General features: G+C 40.4%; 1 protein-coding gene and 1 non-coding gene across 4 annotated transcripts in view; both read left to right on the top strand.

Annotated features, from left to right (window-relative positions):
- Window positions 1-15593, top strand: part of CCAR1 (cell division cycle and apoptosis regulator 1) — a 77622-nt gene that overhangs the window by 31137 nt on the left and 30892 nt on the right. For all 3 annotated transcript variants that reach the window (XM_025395918.1, XM_025395916.1, XM_025395919.1), the window contains 8 exons: window positions 1624-1753; window positions 2010-2171; window positions 6021-6246; window positions 6878-6991; window positions 7537-7703; window positions 8438-8648; window positions 9459-9542; window positions 12484-12669. In XM_025395918.1, coding sequence (XP_025251703.1) covers window positions 1624-1753; window positions 2010-2171; window positions 6021-6246; window positions 6878-6991; window positions 7537-7703; window positions 8438-8648; window positions 9459-9542; window positions 12484-12669 — 1280 coding nt within the window. The remainder of the gene's footprint in view (window positions 1-1623; window positions 1754-2009; window positions 2172-6020; window positions 6247-6877; window positions 6992-7536; window positions 7704-8437; window positions 8649-9458; window positions 9543-12483; window positions 12670-15593) is intronic.
- On the top strand, window positions 7339-7405 carry LOC112632289. Its single transcript, XR_003121347.1, has one exon. It is a non-coding gene; the product is annotated as a small nucleolar RNA SNORD98 (small nucleolar RNA).

Genomic DNA, 15593 nt, shown 5'->3' with positions numbered 1-15593 from the left:
ATGTGAATCATTTTACTGAGGTTGAGCAACTTTTAAAGAAAAACACATTTTTTAGTCTTTATGGCGTGATCAGATGTTGAAAGGGGGAATGAGTATTTTAATCTGTGTTGTAAAGGACTTAGTTACTTGTTCTAGTTACTCTGTCTAAAATACTTACAACTTTGCATATATTATACATCTTTCCATAAATTAAGTGTGCATTGTAGTAAAGAAGGTAAATTTGCACTATTCCTACCTGGAAATATTTATACTATTTCAAAATGAAATTGTTGATTTTCAATATTGGGAAGAATTCGTCAAGATAGTGCCCCACCTTGGCAACAGAGGGAGACCCCGTCTCCTCAAAGAAATTTTTTAAAAAATTAGCTGGTTTGGCCGGGCGCGGTGGCTCAAGCCTGTAATCCCAGCACTTTGGGAAGCGGAGACGGGTGGATCACGAGGTCAGGAGATCGAGACCATCCTGGCTAACACGGTGAAACCCCGTTTCTACTAAGAAATACAAAAAAAATAGCCGGGCGAGGTGGCAGCGCCTGTAGTCCCAGCTACTCGGGAGGCTGAGGCCGGAGAATGGCGTGAACCCGGGAGGCGGAGCTTGCAGTGAGCTGAGATTGGGCCACTGCACTCCAGCCTGGGCGACAGCGCGAGACTCCGTCTCAAAAAAAAAAAAAAAAAAAAAATTAGCTGGTTTTAGTGGTGCATGCCTATGTCCCAGCTGCTTTGGATGTTGAGATGGGAGGATTGCTTGAGCCTGGGAGGTGAGGCTGCAGTAAGCCATGATTGCACTACTGCACTCCAACTGGGGCAATAGAGTGAGACCCTGTCTCAAAAAAAAGGTAATTTTTTTTTTTTTTTTTTTTTTTTTTTTTTTTTTTAAACACAGTGTCTCGCCCTGTCGCCCAGGTTGGAGTTTAGTAGCACGATCTCAGCTCACTGCAACCTCTGCCTTCCAGGTTCAAGTGATTCTCCTGCCTCAGCCTCTTGAGTAGCTGGGATTACAGGAACGCGCCACCACGCCTGGCTAATTTTTTTGTATTTTTAGTAAAGACGGGATTTCACCATATTGGCCAGGCTGATCTCGAACTCCTGACCTCGTGATCCGCCCGCCTCTGCCTCCCAAAGTGCTGGACTTACAGGTGTGAGCCACCGTGCCTGACCTGACAGTACCTATTCTTTTTTTTTTTTTTTTTGAGATACAGTTTTGCTTCTGCCCCCCAGGCTAGAGTGCAGTGGTACGATCTCAGCTCACTGCAGCCTCGTCTCTTGGGTTCAAGCGATTCTCCTGCTTTAGGCTCCTGATTAGCTGGTATTACAGGCACCCACCACCACTCCCAACTAATTTATGCATTTTTAGTAGAGACGGGGTTTCACCATGTCGGCCAGGCTGGTCTCAAACTCTTGACTTCAGGTGATCCACCCACCTTGGCCTCCCAAAGAGCTGGGATTACAGGCATGAGCTACTGCACCCAGCCAGTACCTATTATTTGAAAATATATATTAACAGGCCAACTTTGAAAAAACAATTTTAGTGACTCTCAGTTATTTAACTTTGTTCATCTAATTTTATCAGGTACTTTTGAACTTTGTTTAGACACGCTAAACATTTTTTTCTTTTATCTTTTAAAGCTGGTTTATTGCAGCCTCCTGTTCGTATAGTTTCACAGCCACAACCAGCACGACGATTAGATCCCCCATCCCGATTTTCAGGAAGAAATGACAGAGGGGATCAAGTGCCTAACAGAAAAGATGATCGAAGGTATATTTTCTAAAGTATACTGTGGATGGTGGCAATGGTTGTACAACAATGTAAGCATAGTTAATGCCACTGAACTATGTGCTTATAATATAAAATTTTAAAATGCTGAATTTTGTGTTATGTCTATTTTACTACAAATTTTAAAAAGTTAAACAAATATACTGTGGAATCTTGCTTATATTACCTACTCTACTTCGTTGAAGAGCTTTTCCATAATATTAGAAATATTAGTAATTTTAGAAAAATTTGCTTTCAGTCGTGAGAGAGAGAGAGAAAGACGTAGATCGAGAGAAAGATCACCTCAGAGGAAACGTTCCCGGGAAAGATCTCCACGAAGAGAGCGAGAACGATCACCTCGGAGAGTTCGACGTGTTGTTCCACGCTACACAGTTCAGTTTTCAAAGTTTTCTTTAGATTGGTAGGTTATTCCCCACCCATTGTTTTCTTGAGTTACTAATTTCGTATAATTTGACAGAATATGTTACAGAGATATTTTTCTTGCAACATTGATTTCCCGACAGTTAGTGTTCTTCATGTAAGCGCAGAAATGCAATTTGAAATAACTTAATTCTCTACAATGCTGCATTATTTTTATATCCCCATGAAGGAAATCAACTGGTATTGAAAAAGACAGCCCCTCAAGGAAATTCCTTTGTCATAAAGTTATTCCCCTAAAGTTAGAATCAGTTAAGATCTAGACTTACTGATAACTTGAAGATCATGTATAGTCCATTGTATGTGATGAGGCAATAATACAGTAGTAGACCAATTATTTCAAGTTTAGCTGTGGCAGTGTCGTATAATAGAAACATAGATATGCATATATACTCACATACATAATGTATTCACATGTATAGTGTATGCGTATGTATATACATAAATATTCACCCTTTGAATCAGAAGTCATGACAAATTACCAGGAGTTTCTTTTTCTTTCTTTTTTTTTTTTTTTTTTTTTGAGACTCTGTCACCCATGCTGGAGTGCAGTGTCGTGATCTCAGCTCACTGCAGCCTCCACTTCCTGGGTTCAAGCTATTCTCCTGCCTCAGCCTCCCTAGTAGCTGGGATTACAGGTGCTCAGCACCACACCCAGCTAATTTTTGTATTTTTAGTAGGGATGGGGTTTCACCATGTTGGCTAGGCTTGTTTCGAACTCCTAACCTCAAGCGATCCACCTGCCTCGCCCTCCCAAAGTGCTGGGATTACAGGTATGAGTCACTGTACCTGGCCAATTTACCAGGAACTTCTGATGTTTACCTGCAAAAAAAAAAAAAAGGTAATGTTAACTAGCAGAATTATTGTGAGGTTTAGTTCATGTATCCAAAGGACTTAACCCATTGTGTGGCAGTTGTATAGTCTCAGAAATTAATGGTGGGTTGTGGTGGCAACTTAGGTAATAGATGAATAGGTGGAAAAAAAACAAATTGACCATAAAACAGGAAAATCATTAAAAGCTGCGTTCAAGGCTGTTGAGCTAAAAGCAGATAGCTGTATGCAATGCAGTGGCCTAAGATGATATTATTACATTTAAACAGAGTGATAATTACCATTCATAATACTTGCCTATCAGTGGTTAAAATTTCTGTATGTTCAGTTCTAGATTTAGTAACCCAGTGAATTTTAGTCAAGCTACTTAATGCCAAGAAAATTTTGCTTGGTGACTTTGCTTAATTATGTTACGTAGTTGGTGTTCATTTACTCTTCCTTATGGTCAAATCAGCACCTACTTCTTTTTTTGTTTTTTTCTTCGAGATGGAGTTTCGCTCTTGTTGCCCAGGCTGGAGAGCAATGGGGCGATCTTGGCTCACAGCAACCTCTGCCTCCCGGGTTCAAGCAATTCTCCTGCCTTAGCCTCGCGAGTAGCTGGGATTACAGGAATGCACCACCACACCCGGCTCATTTTGTGTTTTTAGTAGAGACGGGGTTTCACCATGTTGGCCAGGCTGATCTCAAACTCCTTGCCTCAGGTGATCCAATCGCCTCAGCCTCCCAAAGTGCTGAGATTACAGGCGTGAGCCACCATGCCTGGCCCAGCAACTACTCTTCATTTACACTAGTTTTCTTCTTATAACTGTTTACTGTTATACTTAAAAATCTGTAGTCTGCATATTTCAGAGAAACCAGTTGAAACCAACACCGCTTTCACAGCCTCAAAGATATTAAATAGGGGAGCTCTGATTTTAACCCATCTGTTCTCAATATTGAATGCTTTTTTGGGAAGAGTTGATGCATAGGATATGAAATTGAACAGCTATTTAGCTTCTTCTAAATTAGACCTTCAGGGGCCAAGTGCAGTGGCTGATGCCTGTAATCCCAGCACTTTAGGAGTCTGAGGTGGGCAGATCACTTGAGGTCAGGAGTTCAAGACCAGCCTGGCCAACATGGTGAAACCCCGACTCTACTAAAAAATATAAAACTTAGTTGGGCATGGTGGTGAGTGCCTGTAATCCCAGTTTCTTGGGAGGCTGAGGCAGGAGAATCACTTGAACTCGGAAGACAGAGGTTGCAGTGAACTGAAATTGCACCACTGCAATCCAGCCTGGGCGGCAGAGGGAGACTCTGTCTCAAAAAATAAAGAAAAATAATAATAATAAATTAGACCTTCACAGTTTAGTTTTACCACTTTGAAGTAAATTCCCAGAACATTAAATGGATCTCTTGCAAGTAAAAATGATTTTAAAGTTTCCATACTTCTCATTTGTAGTTGTATAAATCAAGATTTTCTTACACTAATATGATTATAAGAAACTTCATGCCCATGAAATGATTTATTTGTACTTACATCTTTTGTTTTATTATAAATTTTACTCCTGTGGGGTAAAACATGACTTCAAAAATTCTGGTGATGCGAAATTGGGAAACAATTATACATATTTTCTTTTTGTCACACTTCCTTAAAAACAAAACTCAGATACTTGTTTCACGTTTTTATTATTTTGACAGCAGAATCATATCCAAATAAAGTATAATTACAGGCCTGGCACTGGTGGCTCACACCTGTAATCCAGCACTTTAGGAGGCCAAGGTGGAAGAATCACTTGAGGCCAGGAGTTTGAGACCAGCCTAGGCATATAGTGAGACCTCACCTCTACAAAAAGTAGAAGTTACCCACATATGGTAGTGCACCTGTAGTCCTAGCTATAATACTTGGAGGCTGACATGGAAAGATTGCTTGAGCCTAGGAATTCAGGTTACAGCAAGCTATGAGTATGCCACATTGCACTCTGGCCTGGGCGACAGAGCAAGATTCTGTCTGTAGATTGGATGGATGGATGGATGGATGGATGGATGGATGGATGGATGGATAGATGGATAGATAGATTCTGTCTGTAGATAAAATAGATAAATAGATAAATAGGTAGGTAGATAATAGTCTATTATCTGACAAGTTTATTGCTCCGTATTTATTTTTATACTTCAAATAAAGACATCTCTACATGTAGATTACTTCATCTTTCATACTTCTGCCTTTAGTTGTCTTTAAAAAAGACAATGTAGTTGTCTTTTCGTCTTACATTATACTTTTAACAGACATCTCTTAACCTTTTGCCAGATTGACCTTTCAGTTCCTCTCTTTTAAAAACTCTACTTCTTAGGAAAAAGGAAATGATCCTTAAAAAAATCAGTACGAGATTTAAAAGACAAGAAATTTATGCCCTCTATACATAATAATCAGGTATGGATCTTAATCATTCACAGAGAAAGGGGTGTGGAGGTGCAGATAATCCAAGGAACATATGAATTTTCCTTTTGTGTGGATTTTTGTATTTAATTTTGAATGTAAGTATGGTTGATCTAGGAACTTACTATAGTAAAATAAAAGTTCCATAGTTTTTCTACACTCTGAAAACCTGACTGAGGGGCATACAGAAATACTAATTTGGTACCACTCTCATTGATGTTTTGTATCCTTTCAACATGAACCATAATTTTCCAGTAATCCACAGTTCCGACTGAGGAAAACCTGCTTTTGTACAGATCTTTTCTGGAGCTGAGGTTCAAGTTATTTCAAAGGGTCTTCTGTAACAAAAAGTAACGAAATAAGGATAACACTGAGAATACTAGTTATTCAAAATTTTGAGTATACAAATTTGAAAGTAATATTTTCATATGTCTCTATCCAAATCTATAGCTCATTGGTAACTGACTTTGTCCTTTTTCAGCTTACTTTTTACCATATGAAATTGTATTTGCTACAGAATCGAGTGAATGTTTGTGTAACCTTTTTATTAAGGCTCTTTACTCACTACTTATGTCTGTTTTTCAGTCCCAGTTGTGACATGATGGAACTAAGGCGCCGTTATCAGAATTTGTATATACCTAGTGACTTTTTTGATGCTCAGTTTACATGGGTGGATGCTTTCCCTTTGTCAAGACCATTTCAGCTGGGAAATTACTGCAATTTTTATGTAATGCACAGAGAAGTAGAATCCTTAGAAAAAAATATGGCCATTCTTGATCCACCAGATGCCGACCACTTATACAGTGCAAAGGTTTGTATTCAACTGTGATATGCAGCTTAAATTTCTTAGCAGTTACTCATAATAAAAGGGTATGTAGAATTATCCTTCAGAAAGTGTTAGGTAGACCCGAATACCTGTTTTCTTCTTGACTGCTTGATCCTATTTTGGTTATATAATTTAATTTAAGCTCTCTTTGCCTTATCTCTTGAGCTGTAAAACTAGTTATTCTAACATTTAAAATCTCATAAAAATGTGAAGATAAAGTTGATGTTAATGAGATATTTGAAATGTCATATGACTTCTGGTAGCCTCAGATAAAACTTAGTGTTAGATGAATGCACTAAATGTTAGTCTTAAGGGAAACATTCAGTATATTACGTATAGTCTACAGTTTTGTTTAAAGCATTGTTTGAGTGAAAAAGCATCCCTTCAAAAGTTAAAACTAAGTAATTATAAGGTATCTAGGCCTGGCATGGTGGCTCACGCCTGTAATCCCAGCACTTTGGGAGGCTGAGGTATCTAATACTATTTCTGCTATATATACTTCCTATTTTTATTTAAAAATTTCAGACATCTAATATGTAAAGATAATTAGTAGTGCTTCTCATTTTTTCACATTACTTTAGACTTTTGACAGGATTGAATTATTTGACTATAATAGGTAATGCTGATGGCTAGCCCTAGTATGGAAGATTTGTATCATAAGTCATGTGCTCTTGCTGAAGACCCACAAGAACTTCGAGATGGATTCCAACATCCTGCTAGACTTGTTAAGGTAAAAGGACACATTTGTTTTAACTTTAGATGTATTCACTTTGTTTAGCTGTAAGTTTGTACACATAAAATCTAAAACCCTACATTTTAATATGTGTTGATTAGTTTAATGACTAATTTCAGTATTAAGGCACCCAGAATTTAATGATGTAGATGTTTTTCTCATTGCAGATTATGACTATATCTTATTTGTACGCTGCTAGTTCAACAGTCATTTTGATGTTTTATATTCGTAACATAGTAGAATCTTAGTGGTAATAGGATTCAGTGTCTTTGGATGTTGTTGAAGTTTGAATTATAGCTTGTTTCTTTAAAAGAACTCTGTCTGAAGAAATATTTTAAAAGGATGAGTTATGATGTGTGTAAATCCTATTCCATTGCTGAAATGCAGTGTGGAACACAATGAACTGAACTCTTCCTTGACTGACAGATACCAGAGGTAGTAGAAATGGTATTGGAAAGGTTTGTACCTTTCCTTCTCAAGTATCTTATTTGTAATTTGACAGGGTGCGTAATATATGTAAATGATTCTTTGTTTTGAATTAGTTTTTAGTGGGCATGAAAGGCAAGGATGAAGCTATGGCCATTGGAGGCCACTGGTCTCCTTCGTTGGATGGACCAGACCCAGAAAAAGATCCCTCTGTGTTGATTAAGACTGCTATTCGTTGTTGTAAGGCTCTGACAGGCATTGATCTAAGTGTGTGCACACAATGGTAAGTACCAATTCATTTCTTGATTAGAAGTGTTTTACTAATAGTTTATGTAGTTGTTCTTGTCGATCAGCCTTTTCCCCTCGGCTTATTTTAGCAATCCTGGTCATGCAGGTAATCCCAAAGGAAAATCCCCATTTGTAGCTAAAGTTTATTTGGTGCCAAAATGTTTTGGGGAAAAAGGATTGAGAACTAATCAAAATAAACTGAAAATTTAAATGTTTTGTTATGTTGTACTTTGGAAGTTGGATGTATGTTGAAAATACTTTTCATTTCATGCATAGCTGGAGAAGATCGTCAAGAGAGAACTTCATTTCATTATAATTCTTTTGTTATAAAATGATGTAGTTGCGATTATTTTTGTTCAGCCATATTTTCTCTTGAGGCTTATTTGTCCTGTGTATTTTAGTGTGTCTCTTGTGACTTAATTTGAGAATATTCTTTTTTAGCACATGAAATCTGAACGGCTATCCAGCTTCTTCAGGTATTCTCTAAAATGTGGGTAGCTCTGTAATCAAACTTGAAAATGCCTTGGGGGAACATATTCTTCCTTTAACTTATTAAATATTGTACAAATGTACCAAAAGAGGAACTATGGCTTCTATAATTTTTTTTTCTTTAGACCAACCTCAAGTTCTTGCAGCAAAATTTCTTTACTTGATGTGCTACAAGTGAACTAGGGTCTTTAAAATGTATTTTAGAATTTTTTTTCCAACATGCTTCTTCCCTTGCAACAGGTACCGTTTTGCAGAGATTCGCTACCATCGCCCTGAGGAGACCCACAAGGGGCGTACAGTTCCAGCTCATGTGGAGACAGTGGTTTTATTTTTCCCGGATGTTTGGCATTGCCTTCCCACCCGCTCAGAGTGGGAAACCCTCTCCCGAGGATACAAGCAGCAGCTGGTCGAGAAGCTTCAGGGTGAACGCAAGGAGGCTGATGGAGAACAGGCACTGAACGCTAATCCCTTTTTCTATTTCCGCTTCTCACAGGCACAGGAACACAGGCACAAATGCACACCACACACTACATAACAAACACACATGGAGGAACATAACTGGTAACAGCGACTGGTAATCCAGCTTTCAGCAGTATAGTTGTATGTTCTTTTCTCTTAAAATTTCTGTCTATTATCCTAACTTTTAAGAGTGCTGAGACCTCAAAGGAAAATAAGTTGTGCTTAAATTGCACAGAATTTTGTTTTTATCATAGGTCTAGTTGCTGGAATCTGGGACCAGTTGTTGAACAAGATTCAGTATTAAGCCATTTTAAACATTTTGCCATTTTCTAAAATTTAAAAAATTTTCTTTTTCATGGTCATCAGTTCTAGTCATGGATATTTGAAATTGGACAACCACAAGTCTGAGAGATTTGAAATTTCAGGCTATGTGGCAACGTCTTTGGTACATTTCAAAGGTCTAACTAAATCAGTCTTTGGGTGGCTTGAAAATTGGGGCAAGATCACACACTGTGTGGTTTGTGGATACCGGCAGTGTTTGTGCATCCCTGATATCCTTTGTGTTGTAATTTATCACCCTTTTGTGTTTCACAGATCTGGCTTTGATTGGCTGATGAGTGTCTTTGTGATCAGTTAAAAGTGGTAGAATGTATGTACGTGGACTTGCCTAAATAATAACTTTAGGAGAAGACAATCTGAAACATTTGTGACCTTGCACAGATCAGCAACAGACTTTTAAAAATAAATTATTTTTGTTTTACGGTTTCATAATAGTAATTACATTCTTAACTTTGTATGTCAGGATGAAGAAGAGAAGGATGATGGTGAAGCTAAAGAAATTTCTACACCTACCCATTGGTCTAAACTTGATCCAAAGACAATGAAGGTAACTTTAATAAGGATGGATTTTACTTATCTTTTTCAATTAAAAAAAATTTTTTTGAGATGGAGTCTCGGTTTGTTGCCCAGGCTGGAGTGTAGTGGTATGATCTTGGCTCACTTCAGCCTCTGTCTCCTGGGTTCAGTAGATTCTCTTGCCTCAGCCTCCTGGGTAGCTGGGATTACAGGTGCCCCGCCACTGCGCCAGGCTAATTTTTGTAGTTTTAGTAGAGACGGGGTTTTACCATGTTAGCCAGGATGGCCAGCCAGGATGTCAGCATGTTGGCCAGTTTGGTCTCGAACTCCTGAGTGCTGGGATTACAGGCACGTACAACCATGCCACGCCAATTTCTGTATTTTTAGTAGAGATGGGATTTTGTCATGTTGGTCAGGCCAGTCTCACACTCCTGGCCTCAAGCGATCTACCCACCCCTGCCTCCCAGAGTGTTAGGATTACAGGGGTGAGCTACTGCACCCAGCCTAAAATATATTTAAAATTAAAACATAGATTGATACACATCTAAACTGGGAAGAGGCTGGGAGCGGTGGCTCACGCCTCTAATTGCAGCACTTTGAGAGGCATAGATAGGCAGATCGCTTGAGTCCAGGAGTTTGAGACCATCCTGGGCAGTGTGTGTGTGTTTGTGTGTGTGTGTGTGTGTGTATATATACAGTTTATACATACATATGTGTGTGTGTGTGTGTGTGTATTTGTATATATTTATTTATTTATTTATTTTTGAGACAGAGTCTTGCTTTGTCACCCAGACTGGAGTACGGTGGCACGATCTCAACCTCTGCCTCCCGGGTTCAAGAGATTCTTGTGCCTCAGCCTCCCTAGTAGCTGGGACTACAGGCCTTGTGCCACCATGCCCAACTAATTTTTGTATTTTTAGTAGAGGTAGGGTTTCACCATGTTGGCCAGGCTGGTCTGAACTCCTGACCTCAATTGATCCACCCACCTCAGCCTCCCAAAGTCCTGGGATTACAGATGTGATCCACCTCGCCTGTTGTGTGTTTTATTCCATTTGTGTTTTTCTGAGTACAAGCTTTGTGATTGGTTGATTGGTTATTGTGTATAAAAGTTACGATCACTTCAACCCGAGGATGCTGAGTAGAAAAAAAAAAACAACCATAAAATAATAAACCAGGCAAGGTGGCTCATGCCTGTGATCCTAGCACTTCTGGGGACTGAAGGAGGAGGATTGCTTCAGTCTAGGAGTTTGAGACCAGCTTCTACAACATCGTGAGGCCCTGTCTCTATAAAAAGTCTAAAAAATTATTTGGGCATAGTGGCACACGCCTGTAGCCCCAGCAACTTGGGAAGCTGAGGTGGGAGGATTGCTTGAGCCTGGAATCTGGAGCCTGCAGTGAACTATGATTGTGCCACTGCACTCCAGCTTAGGCAACAAAATGAAATTTTGTTTAAAAATACGTGTGCGTATGTGTGTGTGTAAGGTTGCAGCTGGGCACTATGCTTTATGCCTGTAATCCCAGCACTTTGGGAGGCCCAGATGGGCAGATTGCTACAGCCCAGTAGTTCAGGATCAGCCCTGGCAACATACTGAGACTCTGTCTCTACCAAAAAAAAAAATTAGCCGAGCATGGTGATGCATGCCTATAGTCCCAGCTACTCAGGAGCCTGAGGTGGGAGGATCACTTGAACTTGGAAGGTCAAGGCTGCCACAGTGAGCCATGAGCCGTGGTTATGCCACTCCAGCCTGGGTAACAGAGCAAGACTCTGCCTCAAAAAAAAGAAAATGACTCACCCTGTTGAGTTAACATTAATTTTGTGCATGTAATTATTTTTAAATATTTTATACTATTCAAGTAAATTGATTAAAGGGACAGAGTGCAGTGGTGTCATTAGAGTTCACTGCAGCTTCAAACTCCTATGCTCAAGTGGTCCTCTCACCTAAGCCTCTCAAGTAGCTTGGGCTAAAGACATGTTCCACCATGTCTGGCTAATTTTTTCTTTTTTTTTCTAAAGAGGTGGGGTTTTGCTGTGTTCCCCAGGCTGATTTTAAACTCCTGGCCTCAAGTGATCCTTCCATCTTGGACTCCAAAGGTGCTAGGATTACAGGCACGAGCCACTATTCCCTGCTGGTATTACTCCTCTATTGGACATTTGTTTGTTTACTTACTTTTAGAGACAAGGTCTCTGTCGCCGTGGCTGGAGTGCAGTGCATAGTTCACTAGAACCTTAAACTCCTGGGCTCAAGCAGTCTTCCCATCTCAGCCTCCCAAGTGGTTAGGACTACAGGCATTCACTACCACACCTGGCTAATTTATGAGACATTTAGACTCTTCACTTTTTTGGAGGGAGGAAATAAGTAAATCTATAGTTTTGTGGGTTTTTTCCCCCTTCTATTTAGGATGTTTCCTTAGGGTAGACAGCCAGAAATGAGAACTTCTGGGTCAAAGAACATTGAAAAAAATGTTTACGCATGTTAATATGTTTTATTTTCCAAAAAATATGCTATCATTTTGCATTTTCACAAGTGTTGTGTGAGCTGTACAAATGTTCTTTTCGCTACATTTGTAAAGTCACACAAAAGGCTGGGCGTGGTGGTGGCTCACGCTTATAATCCCAGCACTTTGGGAGGCCCAGGCAGGCTGATTGCGAGGTCAGGAGTTCAAGACCAACCTGACCAACATGGGGAAACCCCGTCACTACTAAAAGTACAAAAATTAGTTGGGTGTGGTGGTGAGCATCTGTAATCCCAGCTACTTGGGGGACTGAGACAGGAGAATCGCTTGAACCTGGGAGGCAGAGCTTGCGGTGAGCCGAGATCACACCACTGCATTCCAGCCTGGGCAACAGAGTGAGACTCCGTTTAAAAAAAAAAAACCCACAAAAGATAATTGTTAATTATAGCTAGTTTGTTTCCTATTTCAATATCCACCCCCCCTTTTTTTTCCTGTGTTTTCATGCTCCATATATTCAGGTAAATGACCTCCGAAAAGAATTAGAAAGTCGAGCTCTTAGTTCCAAAGGATTAAAATCCCAGTTAATAGCCCGACTGACAAAACAGCTTAAAGTAGAGGAACAAAAAGAAGAACAGAAGGAGTTAGAGAAATCTGAAAAAGAAGAGGATGAGGAGGATGATAGGAAATCTGAAGACGATAAAGAGGTATGTACTCAATCTGTTATTACACTCTGTGGTATTAATATTCATGTGTAGGGTGTTCTTGGAATACGTCAGTTAAGATTATGTGTGTGTATGCTTTTATTTATTTGTTTTATTTTGGCTTTTTTTTTTGAGACTGAGTCTTGTTCTGTTTCCCAGCCTAGAATGCAGTGGAGTGATCTCTGCTCACTGCAACCTCCACATCCCAGGTTCAAGCTATTCTTCTGCCTCAACCTCCCGAGTAGCTGAGATTACAGGCACCCGCCCCTATGCCCGGCTATTTTTTTGTATTTTTGGTAGAGACAGGGTTTCACCATGTTGGCCAGGCTAGTCTCAAACTCCTGACCTTGTGATTCGCCTGCCTCCGCCTCCCAAAGTGCTGGGATTACATGCGTGAACCCCCGCGCCCAGCTATTTATTTTCCGAGACGGGGTTTCACTCTTGTTGCCCAGAAGGGAGTGCAATGGCACAATCTCGGCTCACCACAACTTCCACCTCCTGGGTTCAAGCAATTCTCCTGCCTCAGCCTCCCGAGTAGCTGGGATTACAGGCATGCACCACCATGCCTGGCTAATTTTGCATTTTTAGTAGAGATGGTGTTTTTCCGTGTTGGTCAGGCTGTTCTCGAACTCCTGACCTCAGGTGATCTGCCTCTCTCAGCCTCTCAGAGTGCTGAGGTTACAGGCATGAGCCACTGTGCCCGGCCGTGTGTATGCTTTTATTAAGGTGCAATTTACTTATAATAAAATTCAATCTTTTTTGTTAATAGTTCTGTGAGTTTTTACAAATGCATATAGGTATATAACCACCACCAACACCACAGTGAAGATACAAAACATTTCTAGGTAAATGGCTCAGAAATTGAGTTCTAGTGAAGTGCTTATTCCAGAATCTGTCTGCTTCTAAAACAGTATGTTTGATTGAATCAAACCTTGAGACTCAGACTATTTATTCAAGCTGTTTTATGCTTCCGTTTTTGTCCAGTAGAATAACTCCTGGATACATAAGCCTGTTACTTTGTTTTCTGAATTTGAAATATAGGGATCTCAGAAGTGTGTTTTAGCACCAGTAATTGGATAAGCCATATAATCAGTTTCTAAATCTTATACATTATAAAGTACACATCATTATTTATGAAGAATTCCTTCCAGAAATATTTACTCTAAATCTGCTTGTGATTTAGTGGTTCTCTCACCTAAGCCTGGGTGACAGAGCAAGACCCTGTGAGAAAACAGATAAACCTAGAATGAAATTTTCTTTCTTTTTTTTTTTTTTTTTTTGAGACGGAGTCTGGCTCTGTAGCCCAGGCTAGAGTGCAGTGGCCGGATCTCAGCTCACTGCAAGCTCCGCCTCCCGGGTTCACGCCATTCTCCGGCCTCAGCCTCCCGAGTAGCTGGGACTACAGGCGCCCGCCACCTCGCCCGGCTAGTTTTTTGTATTTCTTAGTAGAGACGGGGTTTCACCGTGTTAGCCAGGATGGTCTCGATCTCCTGATCTCGTGATCCACCCGTCTCGGCCTCCCAAAGTGCTGGGATTACAGGCTCGAGCCACCACGCCCGGCCTTCTTTTTTAAATTTTTTATTTTATTATTATTTTTTTAGAATATGAAAAATTCTCAGCTCTCCTAAACTTTTCAAAAAATGGTCTATATAATGAAAGATAAAAGAAAGAAATGGTTAAAGGGATCTCTTAGATTAAAGGAGGCTAATGAGACATAACAACTAAATAACTAAGTGAAACCTGACTAGATCCTGAATGGGTGAAAAATAAAAGTCGTAGAGAGTATTTTTGGGACAGTTGGAGAAATTTGATTATGGATATGGATATGGATATGACATAATATTAAAGCAGTGTTAAATTTCTTGAATGTGATAATGGTTTTGTAATTTTGTAGGATAATTACCTTGTTCTTAGTGATGCATGGACTTGTGATTTCTTATTTTTTTGTGTATTTATTTTTATTTTTTAATTTTATTTATTTATGGCTGGGCGCGGTGGGTCATGCCTGTAATCCCAGCACTTTGGGAGGCCGAGACGGGTGGATCACAAGGTCAAGAGATCGAGACCATCCTGGCTAACACGGTGAAACCCCGTCTCTACTAAAAATACAAAAATTAGCCAGGCGAGGTGGTGGGCGCCTGTAGTCCCAGCTACACGGGAGGCTGAGGCAGGAGAATGGCGTGAACTTGGGAGGCGGAGCTTGCAGTGAGTGGCAATCGCACCACTGCACTCCAGCCTGGGTGACAGAGTGAGACTCCGTCTCAAAAAAAAAAATTTTTATTTATATATTTACTTATTCATTTATGTTGTTTTTTTTTTTTTTTTGAGACGGAGTCTCACTCTGTTGCCAGGTTGGAATGCAGTGGCACAATCTCGGCTCACTGCAACCTCTGCCTCCTGGGTTGAAGCTGTTCTTCTGCCTCAGCCTCCCGAGTAGCTGGGACTGCAGGCACCCACCACCACACCCAGCTAATTTTTGTATTTTTAGTAGAGACGGGGTTTCGTCATGTTGGCCAGGATGGTCTCGATCTCTTGACCTCATGATCCACCTGCCTCAGCCTCCCAAAGTGCTGCTATTACAGGCTGATATTGTACTGCTCTTGACCTTATTTTTATTTTTTGAGACAGAGTCAGTCTCTGTTGCCCAGGCTGCAGTGGAATGGCATGATCTCGGCTCATTGCAATTTCTGCCTCCTGGGTTCAAGCGATTCTTGTACCTCAGCCTCCCGAGTAGCTGGGATTACAGGCGCCTGCCACCATGCCTGGCTAATTTTTGTATTTTTAGTAGAGATTGGGTTTCGCCATGTTAGCCAGGCTGGTCTGAAATTCCTGATCTCAGATGATCCACCCACCTTGGCCTGCCGAAGTACTGGGATTACAGTTGTGAGCCACCGTGCTCGGCCCTCAATGAGTTATTTTCATGATGA

This window comes from Theropithecus gelada, chromosome 9, assembly GCF_003255815.1.
Source record: "Theropithecus gelada isolate Dixy chromosome 9, Tgel_1.0, whole genome shotgun sequence".
Taxonomy (NCBI): domain Eukaryota; kingdom Metazoa; phylum Chordata; class Mammalia; order Primates; family Cercopithecidae; genus Theropithecus; species Theropithecus gelada.
Note: the sequence above shows the minus strand (reverse complement) of the source record. Positions and strands in the feature narration are given on the sequence as shown.